The following is a 16058-nucleotide window of genomic DNA, read 5'->3' as shown; positions in this document are numbered from 1 at the left end:
TTTCCTTTATATCAAGTGTTGCATAGAACACATCGTTAAGGGCTTATTTTTCATGTATAATAAGTTAATGTATACCTATCGATGGCTTCAACTAAATGCATCAATTAAATACAATTAGATGAATCAACTAGTGAGTCATAGCATGTTCGCCGAGTAGGCCTAGTCTTTCAAAGTCTATGCAAGTAAAAACACAAGAAACGCCCAATCCACGATGTATCCTCACTGTTTGGTGATGAGTGTGAACTTGCTATCTAATGCCTAGCTCTATTGATCAGATTGAAGCCAGATACAGCCTGATGTAATAATGGTTCATAAGTGCTTCCTCCCACTCAACCACACACAATTGGGACGTCCCGACCCGCTCCGGCTGCTGATCTATGGGATCCAGACAGAGGTAGGACACAGAGGACTCACGCGCTGTATGGTAGGTAAACCTCCAATTCAATGCATCTGAATATGATGTGATGTTTAATCAGTGGAACCGACTATACGCAGAAAGTGTTCCCAAGCTACTTTAATGGTTACTTAACTTCACTCCAGGGTAGGAATGTGCTTGATGAGGGAGCGTCATGGGATGGGTGGATTGTGAAGTCATTGCATGATTGGGTGCATTAATTAGTCCCACCCATTCCCTTCATTGGTCGTATCGCACCATGGTGGTGCGTGTGATTGAGTGCACCTGCACGGGAGTGACTCTTTCCATTGTTGTCCTTCCTGTCGCGTCTGTGGTCTCCAGCCCTCCGCTCTGACAGCAAGTTTAAAGCACCTGTCTTACTGTAGATCAATATGTATATTCCATCATGCCTGCCAGTCTCCGGAACGTTTGTATCAATGCGCCTGTCATGCTACTGATGAACACATTAGTCATCATGCACTGGGTATGGTGGTCGTTTATTTAGTGCCACAACAAACCTAACAAGTCTGTTCTGTAGTCATTATTTCCTCTTTCCGTGATGTTTCTCGCAGTTTCCTAGGACACCTGTGGCAAGACGTCTTCAACTGAAAAGTGTGTTTCAGTACACAAGAGGGCAATATAATACTGCTTCGTGTTGTTTTATTTAAACATTATTGGTCTACTTCAGGGCTCAATTGTATGGATATCAAGATAAAGTGATGAGCCGATAGACGATTTTTATATTAATATTCTAGTATTTGACCGTTTGGCGTGTTGTTGTGGGACATTTGCTGCATTAAAGGGAACAGTAGATGGTGGTGAAGCAGCAGCAGCAGCACTGATGGGAATATTGATCAGTGACTATTGATCAGTGAAGGGAATGGGTGCGGTCATTTAAGGCTCTTCATACTTTAGTCACAGAGTGACTATAGTGTGGTTCCTTCCTCAGTGTGTGGTTCCTTCCTCAGTGTTTGGTTCCTTCCTCAGTATGTGGGTCCTTCCTCAGTGATTTGGAGGGTGCGTCCTTGGCTCCGCTACTACGGCCAGAAACATGGGACAAACGCTCTCCACTACTACGTAGAGCAGGATGGGACAAACGCGCTCCACTACTACGGCGAACAGTATGGGACAAACGCGCTCCTGCCCGCACCACCCCGCCGCCGCTCCGGGTGAAGCAGCAGAGCCAGCCCCGCGGTGTCGAGTCCGCAGGTCTGAACCTGGTGCTGAGCGACTGGAGGATCTCATCGACTCTCAATCGGAGAACAACATCGCGCGTTTAGAGAACCAGCAGGTCGGCTCTAGGTGCCAGGAGGACCGAGTAGCTTTCATACGCGGTTCGGAGAATCATCGAAACCACGAGAAGGAAAAGTTACCGGAGGATGAGTGTTGCGTGTCGGGGATCGGAACGAAGCATACGGCCTCGGGTGTGGAGGATACCCAGGACGGTGTGAACAATGTGCGTGTAGCCCAGGACGTGTTGAGGGGAGCCGATTCTCTCGGTCTTGATCTACGAGTCAGGGACCAGCGGTGTGGGGAACCCAGAAACAATAGGACGGACCATGACTCCAACCCCCCTCCGAAGGCCATGGAAAGTAAGCCACTGGGAAACCACATCCAGGGTCCTGATACCTCCGAGGCCGGGGCAGTCTCTGGCTCATATCTAAACCGAGCCTCGGTGCTCGTCTCGGGCAGGGAGCGGACCTCGGCTGGGCTCGGCTCGTTTTCGGCCGAACCTTCGGCCCGAACGAGCGATCACACGCCCGACACCATGACCAAAACTAACTTCTGTTCCGTTCCTTGTCAGACTATGCCCGCTAACGACCAAATCACCCCGTGTGCGGTTAAATCCGCTCCACGGAAAGACTCGGATTACCTTCAGAGTCCCTCGGGACGAGGCCAAAGTTTCCCCGGTACTATTCCTAAGCTGATCATCACCAGGGAGCCCAGTCCCAGCCGGTCGCAGGGCTCCCCACCCTCCTACACCGGGCTGGGGCTCGGCGGTTCGGGCTACGAGCTACAGCCGGACGAGGAGTCGCCCTGCTCGGACAGCGGCTGCGGGGGGTCCCCGGCGCTCATCCGCTCCCCTCGGAAGCTGTCCAACAGTTCTTCCGTCTGCCTGTCGTCAGCCTCGTCGTTCGAAGAATCAGAAGATGACTTCACCGCCAGTGACATCGAGTCCAGTCTCTCTCCAGGCCTGTGCAATTCGATGGGCAGCCCGGACGACGGGACGTGTGTGAGTGTCCTATACTGGTTTACCTGCCACTCTACTTTCTACGGTCTTCACCTCCCTTCTCTGTGATCAATCAGTGCATGGGGCATTAAGCCTCGGGTAGATGTCGATTGTCTTGCATTATTCACTTTCAGACTCGGTGGTTTGACTTGTTTCACTAAAGGGTGGCCCCGTGTGAAGTCCTACAGAAAAGATGATTGTTTTCCAGGTCTGCCTAATAGGAAGCTGTGTTCTTTTCCATGGACCGGAGGGCTTTAAGTATTCAAACGGACACGCTAGGAATGACTGGTGCCTATCCTGAAAACAGGATGTCTTCACTATAAATAGTCTTTTGACAACGCAGGTTGCTTTCAAGGTCAGAGGTCACTTACGCTGGAACTATCTTTTGAAGAATGCAGAGTTGGGAAAGGATAAAAACAGCAAGGATAATGGAATGGGTGGCCTTCAAGATATTCAACTGATTCAACTTTAGTTCTGTGTGATATAAGCGAGCCGCTAGTGATATGATAATCATCGTTATCTTAATGTCTACATTAGTTTCCATTGCTCAGTCAGTATGTAGATAGTTAAAGCTGAATGATCACATCTCTTTGAACAAGGACTCAGGACTAAGAATACAGTGTCAGGCTTGTTTTGGTCCATCCTGCTTCAGCTAAGCTTTACTAATCATGTGTAGGTTAACACCAGAACAAACGGTGATCCAAAGTTTGAGCACTAGTCATAAAGATAAAACAATACAAATATTAGAATGACGCATACAAAACAAACCTGTAAATATGTTGAAATTAGGAATTATTTGTGTGACACATGTATTTGGATAGATATGTGGATAGTTCGGTTAATGATTTGAGGAGCCTGGCGGTAGAGACGGTCTGTAGGTTTGTCTGTAGGTCTGTCTGGAGGTCCAGAGACTGTCTGTAGGTCTGTCTGGAGGTCCAGAGACTGTCTGTAGGTCCAGAGACTGTCTGTAGGTCTGTCTGGAGGTCTAGAGACTGTCTGTAGGTCTGTCTGGAGGTCTAGAGACTGTCTGCAGGTCTGTCTGGAGGTTCAGAGACTGTCTGTAGGTCTGTCTGGAGGTCCAGAGACTGTCTGCAGGTCTGTCTGCAGGTCTGTCTGGAGGTCCAGAGACTGTCTGCAGGTCTGTCTGGAGGTCTAGAGACTGTCTGCAGGTCTGTCTGGAGGTCAAGAGACTGTCTCGAGGTCTGTCTGGAGGTCCAGAGACTGTCTGTAGGTCTGTCTGGAGGTCTAGAGACTGTCTGCAGGTCTGTCTGGAGGTCCAGAGATTGTCTGGAGGTCTGGTGGTGCAGTCAGTCCTGCTCCTGTCTCGAGGGTCAGACGGTAACGAGGTGACCAGCCTGCGTGCCGGGTGGGGGGCAGCGGCCCATGTTGAGGCTGGTGACCTCCTGCAGGCACCCCTGCTGACAGATGTCCTCTTGACTGCCAGGGCTCTGTGGGGCTCTGCGTACTAGGTGGTGAACAGGCAGGCCATCCGCAGACTCTCCACGGTCCTCTAGATGTGCGTGAAGATGCTGGCCTTCGTGCCGGACTCCCCCGGTCTTCTCGTGGAAACGGCGGCACTGGTGACTACAATAGACTCATACTTGGTGTTTGTGTTTTTCTTATGTAACGTGTGCCAAAGCTGAAGGAAGCGAGACCTCTGAACTCATTGTAACAGTAAAGGGAACATACAGTCAGCTCTTCCTGAGTGTCATAACGTTTGGTGAAACGCACGTCTTTGCTATTATTTCACGTTGATGTCATAGGAAACTATGTAAAGCATCATTTCCGTCCTCAAAAAATTGCACAAATCTGAAGAATGAGGAAGGATTGGTCACGGTCGCGACGAGAGCGATGTTTTTGATGGGAGCTGAACTGGCGGCTGACTCACGCCCCCAGTGCTGGTGAGCTGTCCTCTAAGTCTGTCTACAGTGAGGTCTCTGGGAGGGCGAGGAGGGCGTGTCTGTTGTGCTGACTTTGTTCAGCGTCTGCATGACCAGTGTTCCGCCAAACCTGTTACACTCTGCTGTGTGCTTAGTGATGCGAGCAGATACCTGAGCAGACACGCAGAGAGACACACACACACTCACACACACTCACGCACTCGCACGCACGCACAGGCTAATCACTCAGATGCCATCTAGCATGCCTTCTGTGTTGAACGTGTGTCATGGAAAATTGGGCTGAAGGCAGAGCCGTTGCTAGGCAACACGTTTTGCCATATATGGTGCTTTTTTTTTTTCTTCATTCTTTCTCTCGGTGACAGTATTTGCTCTTGCTCGTGGCGTGCGAGCGTTGCCTGACGGATCGTAGACCAGTGTCTACTTTTCACACTTCACACAACAATGGGGATTTTGTGGGCCCTCATTGCACCTACTTGTGAAGTTACTCCTGGCCTGGGTCACAAACACTCACTCCCTCCCTCAGTCACTCACACTCTCTCTAAGTCTAATCTTTTCCCCTGGAATACCTTGAGACAGTGGAACAGAAAACAAGGGGGGGGAAATGAAGATAAGCCGAGATGAGGGAGAGCCCAAACACACTCGCGCAAAAGCGCACAGTGACTCTTTGACGAAACGTGAGCCCACACGGAGAGTTTGACACAAGGCAAGAGAATTCATCTTATCCCCCACAATTTGTAAACTTGTATTCATTGGCGTTCAGTATGCAAACTCCCACAGCCTCTTACGCATGCTTGTGTGAACACAGTGTGAGCATGCACACGCGCACAAGATGTCCTCACACTTACGATGCACATGTAAACACTGGTGGTGGCTGTGTGGTCTGGCTGCAGGAGGCAGGAGGTACGGTGGAACGGGGGGGGGGGGGGGGGAGGGAGGGAAGTGGTTTCTCTGTATTCAACTTGTGAAAACAGGCCTCTGCTCTACACATGTACCCGCCTCCGAGCCCCCAGGGCGTTCCTGAAGAGGGACAGTGGCCGTCTGACAGGTTCCCTCCAGGGTGAGAAGGTTCACGTTGCACTCGCACCCGAACACGCGCGCACAAACGCAGACGCACACCTCGGTGGTGTTGCCGTGGAAACCTTGTCCAGTAGCCTGTGAGGAGGGGCGGTAGGGAGAGCTACTACAGTATTTGTAAGTTGTTTCCCCCCCCCCCCCCCTCACACGCCTGTGGCTCCGCACAGGGCTGAAGCTCAGGATAGGCTGGATTGCGGCGGGTGGGGGGGGGGGGGGGAGCACGCTGCAGGACACGCAGAGAGGGTGGCCGTGGAGGACAGGTCAAATCCAGGGGTAAATTGAGATAAACAAAGCAGGCCAGTTTGAGCTGCACCCAAGAGACCCGGGATCCAGGGAGATGGCACTGGCGGGAGGGACGGGCGGGGGGGAAGCACTGGTAAATATAGAGGGTGGGGGGACGTCAGGGCAAGGGTACGAGGTGAGGGTTCGCTTAGTGGACACCTTCCGCTGTCATAGAGGTCACCTTGGTTTGGCAGCTCAGTGACCAGGTGGGAGGTGAAGGTGTTGGTTGGGGTGACCCAGTGCTGGGGGGGGGGTGTCCTCTCACCTTGTCTGCCTCAGCAGTTCTCGCCCCCCCCCCCCCCCCCTCCTCCATCTGTCAGGTGAGGAAGGCAGAACGCGCCGCTGTTGACCGTGCTTTCCACGCTCTGCCTCACAGCATTATTACGGTTTCAATAGGCAGATGTAGAAAAAATGACCGAGAGGAAAACTGTTGAATGGTGGCTCCTATCCGCCAGGTCCTTTTGGAGTACAGTTGGGTGATCAGGGGTTGGGGAGTATCGGTTGGTATGTTGGTGGTGTTACTGAGACAAACCTTTTGGGGCCGTAAAACAACGGACGCCGGGACACCTCTCTCAGAAGTGAGCCCTTCAGTGGTCTGTGAAGTGGCTCTTCTTCCTATGAAGAAAAACGAGCAGCATTCCACGGCTGGAAACTAAATGCTGCTGGAGAGGGGGGGGGGGGGGGGCAGGAAACGAGACGTCCACTGGATCCTCAACGCACCAATCGGGGGTTAGGACGTTTCATTTAATTGCATACTATACTACACTATGTGGCGGCATGTGGCTCAGGAAGTAAAACAGGTTAGCTGGAGGTTAGCTGTCACCGGAGGTTGCTAGGTCGATCCTTGGCACCTCCTATCTGAGTGTCAAGTGTCCCCGAGCGAGACGCCACACCCTGACTGCTCCTGACGAGCTGGCTGTCGCCCTGCGTGGCTGTCGCCCTGCGTGGCTGTCGCCCTGCGTGGCTGACACCGCCGTCGGTGGGTGAATGTGTGTGCATGAATGGGTGACTGTTGGGCAGTATTGTAAAGCGCTTTGTATGGCCACTGCTTAGAAAAGCGCACTGAAAAATGCATTCCATTTACCTTTGATATGAGGTGGTCCAGAGTACGACTGGTTGCGTAAAGCTTGCCGCGGTACCACAGAGTGGAAACGCATCAACACATCAACGCTTCAACCCAATGCAATGCATGTGTAAACCTAGTCGGGGAAGCTGCTCACCTTCTACACAAAGATCCTCACTGTACCGACAGCGATATATTGTTTCTCTTTCTTCTGAAAAATGTGCTTATTGTGAGTCTCTTTGGATAAGCGAAGCGTCTGATAAAGGCCCTGAATGTAAATGTAAACAGGCGAGGTCATAGCTTGGTTGTCGTGCTCAATCTACCAGACTGCCGGGATGTGATGTTGGCCATAAAGCCGTTGACCCCAAGTCAACTGTTTAATAAGCAGGTTAATTGTTGTCACGACTTGGGTACGGCGAAGACAAAAAACCAACAACACTTGTATTGTTAAGTGTCATTTATTATCTATTGTGACTACAAGCTTTACGGCAATGGCCGGGCTTTGCCAAGTGTCTTGTGTAATCAGTCCTCTGTCATCTGAAGCGTAATGGAACATTCCGGACTGATCCAATCTCAGGTGTGACCTGTTGGATGTTCAATTTTTTTGTGCCAAGTGTGAGTCATCATTAATCATCAAATTTACTTTCACACAAACAAAGGCCATATTTAATATTCTACAAGAACTTGAAGCGGATCTAGGCGTTTGATGCTGCCGGTTATCGTAGTGCCATCCAAAGTTTCCTGTTCTTTGAGATGTTGTGTTTTTAGTGGTTCAGGGTAATCTGATTATCAGATTGAGGGATCAGTCCATGCAGGCTCTCGCTCACTCTCTCTCGCTCTCTCCCGCTCTCTCTCTCTCTCTCATATATATATATTCATTCATATATATGATATTTTTCGATCACTGATATTCTGTTACCGTCATAAAAAAAATAGTGACGTGCTTTCCGGTTCACGCACACATTAGTGGTTCGATAACTCTTATCGTAGGACGGATGATGTGGTCGCATGTCCAGCCCACTCGATATGGAGTGGGCTGGACATGCACCAATATGCAATGTTTGTATTTTCTTATTACGCAAGATTGCGCTGTTGTTGCACTGCATATGGATGGAATGAGAAATGTCGGCCCAAAAAACATGTTAAAGTAGGGTTGGAGACCATTCAGTATGAAGATCTTTTAGCAAAGGATAATACCTCTGATTTTCCCTAAGGAGACAAGTCACTCCCCCTAAAAGCCAATGGCCGAAGACACTTAGTGGCAGACACTACTAACCCTGGTACACTGACAGCCTTAGACACTTAGTGGTAGACACTACTCACACTACTACTCTGACAGAAATGGCTGCTTAAGTGGTAGACACTACTCACACTACTACTCTGACAGCAATGGCTGCTTAGTGGTAGACACTACTCACACTACTACTCTGACAGCAATGGCTGCTTAGTGGTAGACACTACTCACACTAGTACAATGATACTAGTAGCCACTAGTAGTAGATACTTAGCGGCAGACACAACTAACACCACTACACTGACACTAGTAGACACTTAGTGGTTGTATGTCACAGTTGTGGCTCACAAGCAGTTATTATAACGCTAACATTTGTACCTTCCAAACCCTGTCTGAAGCTTTTGTCAAACGTGTCCAGATCCGGTTTGTGCCGCGGAGGGAAGGCATGCGAGGAGAACGGCGAGGACAAGCACTCACACGGGGACACACACACGCCCACACGGGGATACGCACACACGGGGGAAGGGAGCGGCGAGGGTCAGTGGACTACGTTAGTAAATGTTTAATCGTCGACAGTTACGCAGAGATTACCATCTGCGCCGGAATACCATAACATTGACTTCATGTGGCTCGCTGTTGTGTCCTCGATAACATCTCTCTGTTCTCTGTCCTCTCACCGGCCTTTGGCCTTATCGCCCGGAACTTGAACCCAGACCCTCTCCTTCACTGTTCGGGCTCCCAGCGTTCCCCGTGTTGAGAACCGTGTTATGTGCTCCTTCTCTGGCCTCGAAATCCCTGTTGCAAATCGTCCATGTGAGGGTGTTTCCCAATACAGAAAATGCCTGTGTGACACACACACGCACACGCACACACAGTTTCAGACAGCAGAGGGGGGGGCGGTCTGTTTTATGACATTGGCAGACTGGGTAAATGTTTTATGAATGGGCTTGGTCACGGACATAGTGCATCTGGCCTGGCTGAGGGAGGTGTCTGTCCAATGTCTACACTGAGGTGTGTGCTTCTGAGCGACCCTTCGTTTCCGCTCTTTGTTTGAACACACTCATGCGTAAGCAAGGGTTCCCGGAGATCTGCCAACGTACTTCTAAACCTGTCTAATAAGTTGACGGTTTATTCTGGGCTCCACAGAACAAGCCCTGGCAGAAGATCAAGACCATGGTACACTGGTCCCCCTTCGTTGTGTCCTTCAAGAAGCGTTATCCATGGGTGCAGCTGGCCGGCCACGCAGGTAAGCTCCACCCAGCACCTGCCTTCCTGTTGACACATGTGTACATTTACATCTGCCACCTGCACTTGGCTCCATGAACATCCTTACTGCGCCGACAGCGATATATTGTTTCACCTTCTCCTGACTAATGTACTTATTGTAAATTGCTTTGGATGAAAGCGTCTGCTGAACGCCCTCAATGTGAATGTAAATGTTTAGCAGACGCTTTTATCCAAAGCGACTTACAAATGTTTAAACTAGTGCTGTCAAGCGATTAAAATATTTAATCGCGATTAATCACAGTGATGCCATAGTTAACTCGCGATTAATCGCAAATGTTTTTTCTATGCTAAATATCCCTTGATTTCTTTGTCCCATTAATTTTTCTTATCAACATGGAGAAGTGCATCGGCTTGCCTTGTGCAAATGTTTTTTTATTGATAACAACATTGGCATATACTGATCAAAACAGGACGATGCAAAAAAAAAAGCCTATAGTGCAATTAAATGATAAACATATAAACATACTGCCTTGAACATAGCAGTCAGGCTACTTCTTCTTTGTTTTGAGCCAAAGAAAAAAAAAAATAAAGAATTGCGTTAATCGCAATATAAAAATATAACACCGTTAAAATTGGTTTGCCTTAACGCCATTAATAACGCGTTTAACTGACAGCACTAGTTTAAACACGCATTCACACACCAACGACGGTGTCGCCCACGTAGGGCGACAGCCAGCTCGTCGGGAGCAGTCAGGGTGAGGTGCCTTGCTCAGGGACACCTGGACACTCTAGGAGGCGCCGGGGATCAAACTAGCCACCTTCCAGTCACCAGCCACCTGCCAACCAGAACCTTGTTTCCTCGATCTTCAACTCCTCCTCCCTCGTCTCCTAGGGAACTTCCAGGAGGGGGAGTACGGGCGGCTGCTGAAGCGCTTCTGTGCGTGCGAGCAGCAGTGCCTACAGAAGCTGATGGGCGACGTGCTGCGGCCCCACGTGCCCGGGTACCACGGTGTGGTGCAGCGCGACCAGCAGGACTACAACCTCATGGACGACCTGCTGGCCGACTTCGACTCGCCCTCCATCATGGACTGCAAGATGGGCAGCAGGTACGCAGGGGGGGGGGGGGGGCATACGTTGGGATAGGCCATACGTTGTTGACCGTTTATCGTTCAAGCTTTGTTTCCTATTCCTTGTACTGTCGAGTACAAGTCGAGCCGCCCTAACGCTGTCCCTAGCCTTATCTGACGTTAACCTTTGACCCTGGGGTAAACCGGTCACATCTGCTTGATGAGAACACGGGAAACTCTGTCCTTTGGGTAAACATCTCCCTGATTGGATCATTGACAATTGCAGGGGGATGGGGTTGAAACAAAATAGCTCTGTGTAACCGTATAGACCCCCCCCCCCCCCCCCCCCCCCCCTGCCATCCCACCACCATGGGAACCGGGGTCGACGCGCTCTGTTAACCCCCCCTGCCGTCTCGCTCCCAGGACCTACCTGGAGGAGGAGCTGAGCAAGGCCCGCGAGCGGCCGCGCCTAAGGAAGGACATGTACGAGAAGATGGTGGAGATCGACCCCGGGGCCCCCACGGAGCAGGAGAGGGCCCAGCAGGGGGTCACCAAGCCCCGCTACATGCAGTGGAGGGAGACCATCAGCTCCACCACCACACTGGGCTTCCGGATCGAAGGCATAAAGGTCAGGGGCCGGCGGCGGAGGTCTCCGCGTTGGCGTTCGCCAGATGGAACAAACAGTTCCCGGGGTTTCCCGACGGGAGTGTGTAAATATTTATCCGTGGTTCGACACAGGAAGCGCCTGCGCTGACCGAACTGAACTTGGCAGTTCTCTTGAGTCGTCTGCATAAACAAAGAGCGTTTCGAAATTCTTTCCTCGTACAAAAAGGAATGAATCAGACGACAGCTCCTGAATTATAAAAAAAATGTGTTGTACGGTTGGCGGCGGAGCTCAGGGGGGGTGTGTTGACGTGTGCGTTGGTCTGGCTGGTGTGTTGACGTGTGCGTTGGTCTGGCTGGTGTGTTGACGTGTGTGTTGTCCTGACTGGTGTGTTGACGTGTGTGTTGTCCTGGCTGGTGTGTTGACGTGTGTGTTGCTCTGGCTGGTGTGTTGATGTGTGCGTTGCTCTGGCTGGTGTGTTGACGTGTGTGTTGCTCTGGCTGGTGTGTTGACGTGTGCGTTGTCCTGGCTGGTGTGTTGACGTGTGTGTTGTCCTGGCTGGTGTGTTGATGTGTGTGTTGTCCTGGCTGGTGTGTTGATGTGTGCGTTGATCTGGCTGGTGTGTTGATGTGTGCGTTGTCCTGGCTGGTGTGTTGATGTGTGCGTTGCTCTGGCTGGTGTGTTGACGTGTGCGTTGTCCTGGCTGGTGTGTTGATGTGTGCGTTGCTCTGGCTGGTGTGTTGACGTGTGCGTTGTCCTGGCTGGTGTCTTGACGTGTGTGTTGTCCCGGCTGGTGTGTTGATGTGTGCGTTGCTCTGGCTGGTGTGTTGACGTGTGCGTTGGTCTGGCTGGTGTGTTGACGTGTGCGTTGTTCTGGTTGGTGTGTTGACGTGTGTGTTGCTCTGGCTGGTGTGTTGATGTGTGTGTTGTCCTGGCTGGTGTGTTGTTGTGTGCGTTGTCCTGGCTGGTGTGTTGTTGTGTGCGTTGTCCTGGCTGGTGTGTTGATGTGTGTGTTGTCCTGGCTGGTGTGTTGACGTGTGCGTTGCTCTGCTTGTGTTCTGAACAGAAGGCGGATGGGACCTGTAACACCAGCTTTAAGACCACCAGACACCTGCAGAAAGTGAAGCAGGCCCTGGAGGACTTTGTGGACGGAAACATTCAGATCCTGGTATGTGGGAGATGTTGAGCAACCTGATTTCTACAATCTGTAATTTGCTTATGTAAGAAAGGGGGAGGCGGCCGAGAGCCGATGAGCCACTGTGGTACGTTTGGGTGTGATAGTCACCGAGGTGAAACTGAAACGTAAGCATTTTTTTTCCAGTTAAAGTAAACTTTTAAGGGAATTAATCCGGTTAAAGTTTACTTTAACTGGCCAGTTAAAATAAACTTTAACTGGAAGTGACCAGTAAGGGATGACACCGTGACTGGGGATGTGATTAGAAGGTCTTGGTTTCTGGGCCGGTATGTGGCTGAGGAGGTGTGGGAGAATGTTAGACAATATTGTGAAGCACTTCGAGTGGCCACTGGTTAGAAAAGCGCTGAATAAATGCAGTCCATTCACCATCTCTGTGGCCCATCTTATCCTCTGCTTCCAGGAGCTCTACCTGCAGAGACTGCAGGAGCTGCGCTCAGTGCTGGAGACGTCCGAGTTCTTCAGGACGCACGAGGTGAACCACCTCCCTACAACACTTCACATTACCCTGGTCTCCAGAAACATGGATCCATGCATCCATCAAACCTTCCAACGCATAAAGTGTACTCCCTCAAAGGATCCTTTAGGGACAAAAGCATCGCCAAAGAACAACATGGAGATGAAACGGTTAAAAATAAGTCTGTTATTTACAGTACCCTGCACTCCCACGGTGGTTGTGTAATGTGTCCTTCCACAGAAGTTGCTGATTATGTAATTGCAGAGCATAGTTTCAAAGATGAGAACACATAAACCGTCAGAGGGATGGGCTCCAGCGTGCTCATCGCCCCTCAGCCAAATGGGTTTTCATAGCGTTCCTATCTCCTCATCGCTATGGATCCACCTGTGATTACCGCACCGTGTTAACCACAAACAGGCTGTACCCGTCAATCACACTCACTACGATGAGTACGATCAGCTACTGGTGATTTGATTGAAGCATTTAAAAATAGTACCTAGCATCTTCTAGCGTCTTATCCTCGCTATCTTTGTTGTATACGGGGAATGGGTTAACCTAGTGATGGTGAGTGCTTGGTTCTATGAACTTCCTTACTGTACCGACGGAGATATATTGTTGTTTCTCTTCTTCTGACAAATGTCCTTCTCGTACGTCGCTTTGGATAAAAGCGTATGCTGAATGTAAATGTAAAGTGTCAACATACAATCAGGGCTGATTAAAAGTTTAAATCGCGATTAATCACACTTTTAAAATTACATTTTAAATCCACTCCGATTGAAGTTAAATGAGATTATAAAATGGAATGACACTTTATCATTCATACCAAACGTACTTAATAAGCAAAAACTAGAACAAGTGATCTAGAGTTGTATTGACTCACTCAGTGTGGGTTGAATTTGAATAGGAAAACCACAGATTTGGGAATTGTAAACAGGCTGTCACTTACTGCGATTGTAAGTGGAATTGAATGTAAAGTAAGTGGAACTAAACACCAAAATGCGTGGTTTAATGCGTGAATTTGTGTTAATCGCGGTAAAATAAGATTGGGTTTAACGCGTTAATTAATGCGTTAACTTGCCCAGCCCAACATATAACCGAGGCTTGTTCATCCAATCCCAGCAACAGTCTTCTGACTCCCCCGTCTCCCCCTCGTCTCCCCCTCGTCTCCCCCAGGTGGTGGGCAGCTCGCTGCTGTTCGTCCACGACGCGACGGGGAATGCGCGAGTCTGGATGATCGACTTCGGGAAGACGGCGCCGCTGCCGAGCCCCCAGACCCTGGACCACCGCACCCCCTGGGCGGAGGGCAACCGGGAGGACGGCTACCTCTGGGGCATGGACAACCTGATCGACGTCTTCAGCGGCATGATGTCCCCCTCGCCCTGAGAGGGGGGGGGGGGCCCGGGGGAGTGGGGGTCTTATCAGGGGGAGGCCCCGCGCTACTGGTGTCACCGGGAGGAGGTCGGACGCCAAAGGCTGGGGAGGGGGGTTCTCTCGTTCCCGTGGAAACGAGAAACGTCAGAGAGGGGGCGTGAAGAACGAGGCCAGGATGAAGATGGAGAGACAGGCCATTTGGGATCAGATCCGTGTTTTGGGGTTTAGACACCACGATGCTCACGTGGTTGGGGGCACCTGTTTTTTCTCATTCCGGTCAGCACTGGGGGGGGGGGGGGGGGGACCCCCACGAAGCCCACCATCTACGCCCGGACATGTGTCTGTTACCGGAGGAAGGGGTGTGACGTCTTGTGGCATTGTAAGACGTCCACCAGATAGGGGAGAAGGAGTGGAGGAGCTCTTTCTGCTTCCAGTCACTATTGACGTTCTGAACTGAACGCCGTTTGTTTTGCAAACATTTGACTCGAGACTCCTCGGCCGCGGCGCCCTCTGGTGGCCAACTGTGCGGATGACATGTAGGGAAAATGGACTTCATCGAGTCGTGTTGTTTTTTGACCGTGGCCTTCATGGAGATCAGCTTTGTTTTTGCCATGGGCCACTTCTGTCTTTTTTTTAGACCTTTTTGTATAAGCGACACTAAAACACTGGTAAACAATCAGTCAAGTAAACCAGTGCATATTCTGTAAATACACTATTATTTAAGTATTTGCCTTTATATTGTCTTACCCGGTTGGAAATATGTGTGCCTAATCATTTTGACCATTCCAATATATTTCCATGCGTTTATCTCCAGGTAATAAAATCCAAGTACAAAACAAGTATTGACTTCCAAAGCTAACCATACTAAAAGTGTTGTAACTGTTGTTTTATGGCTAATGCAAAGATGATATCTGGACTGTTTTTTTTACATAATTCGTGGTATGGTGTACAGCTTTAGCATTCTTGAGTAAATTGCACTATGGATCTTTACTAAGCCATTGAACAAAGCAAGCGCTGCCTTTACTGTATTGTAATACGTAATTACACATACATTAATCAGCTGATCGGGAGATAGGTTTGCAGATTTTCAGCTTGGTTTAATTGATATTGGATTTGCTAAGAACTGATGAGCTGTAATGAAGTGGTAAACTGGAGCAATCAGATTCAAATGTTAAGTGGCTTTACGGGGCATTTGGCCTACAATTCTAACTGGAAAATACATTTTGTGTGACATGGCGATGGTGTAAAATATAAGGAGTCAACACAGCTACAAACCTGACTCGATATGCAAAGGTTTTTTAATTTGTATAGTCTGTGAAAAGATGATGGTTTACAAGAGATGGCCCAAACGTGATATAATCTTGTAAAATAACGACATCGATGGCTCTATTGGGAATCTTTAAGGGGCGTGATATTCCTTGATCGGAATGTGTGGGAACATTCTCTCCGAGTCTTCCTAAAGACTGACCCTGGACGTGTCTTGAGGCACTGTGTCCAGGTGTTCTTCTGCTTTGTAAAGATATGTGCACCGCGGTACCCGACACAAAGGGCTCCAGACAACACAATGGGAGTACTGGCATACTGGGAGGAATCCTATTTCTCTGGGAACTCCCCAACAAGCACACACTGAAGACTGGGAAACGTTGAATGTTTACAAAGTATTATCTTTCCTCTCCATTTGCGGTTTATTTTTGTGATTTACGACTAACAGACGACCGGGTTTTCAGACAGTGAGTGTGGGGGAAAGTGGGCGGGGCTTCAGGGGTTGAGGTCTTAACTTTGTGTATCCATTACCTACGCGCTGTATTTTTTTAAGGCAGTGACTTCTAAGGGGACAAAATATACATAATTGTGAATTGATTAGGTCTCTGCTTTGTATAGGCTGAAATAAACTGGAACTTAAAAGATGTGTCTCCTCCCCATTTATTGTGAATTTACCATATATTCCGTGATAATTCGATC

General features: G+C 49.7%; 1 protein-coding gene across 2 annotated transcripts; it reads left to right on the top strand.

Moving 5' to 3' along the window:
• Nucleotides 1-247: 247 nt before the first annotated feature.
• Nucleotides 248-16003, top strand: itpkcb (inositol-trisphosphate 3-kinase Cb). 2 transcript variants are annotated; one of them, XM_030380143.1, is made up of 7 exons: nt 248-424; nt 9325-9424; nt 10298-10511; nt 10896-11100; nt 12143-12244; nt 12672-12743; nt 13899-16003. In XM_030380143.1, the coding sequence occupies exons 1-7, from the start codon at nt 305-307 to the stop codon at nt 14106-14108; spliced, it is 1023 nt and encodes a 340-aa protein (XP_030236003.1). In that variant the 5' UTR covers nt 248-304; the 3' UTR covers nt 14109-16003. The 2 variants fall into 2 exon arrangements, with proteins under 2 accessions (XP_030236003.1, XP_030236002.1); XM_030380142.1 differs by lacking the exon at nt 248-424 and adding an exon at nt 1286-2627.
• Nucleotides 16004-16058: the final 55 nt, after the last annotated feature.

Source organism: Gadus morhua, chromosome 16 (genome assembly GCF_902167405.1).
Source record: "Gadus morhua chromosome 16, gadMor3.0, whole genome shotgun sequence".
Classification (NCBI taxonomy): domain Eukaryota; kingdom Metazoa; phylum Chordata; class Actinopteri; order Gadiformes; family Gadidae; genus Gadus; species Gadus morhua.
The sequence above is the reverse complement of the archived record's forward strand: the minus strand, read 5'-3'. Positions and strand labels throughout refer to the sequence as shown.

Excerpts from the sequence above, each read along its gene's own strand:
- itpkcb (XM_030380142.1), top strand. The coding sequence starts at position 1,482 with ATGGGACAAACGCGCTCCACTACTACGGCGAACAGTATGGGACAAACG. Across the intron at positions 11,101-12,142 it reads TCCGGATCGAAGGCATAAAG|AAGGCGGATGGGACCTGTAA; the intron begins GTCAGGGGCCGG and ends TGTTCTGAACAG. Across the intron at positions 12,744-13,898 it reads AGTTCTTCAGGACGCACGAG|GTGGTGGGCAGCTCGCTGCT; the intron begins GTGAACCACCTC and ends CGTCTCCCCCAG.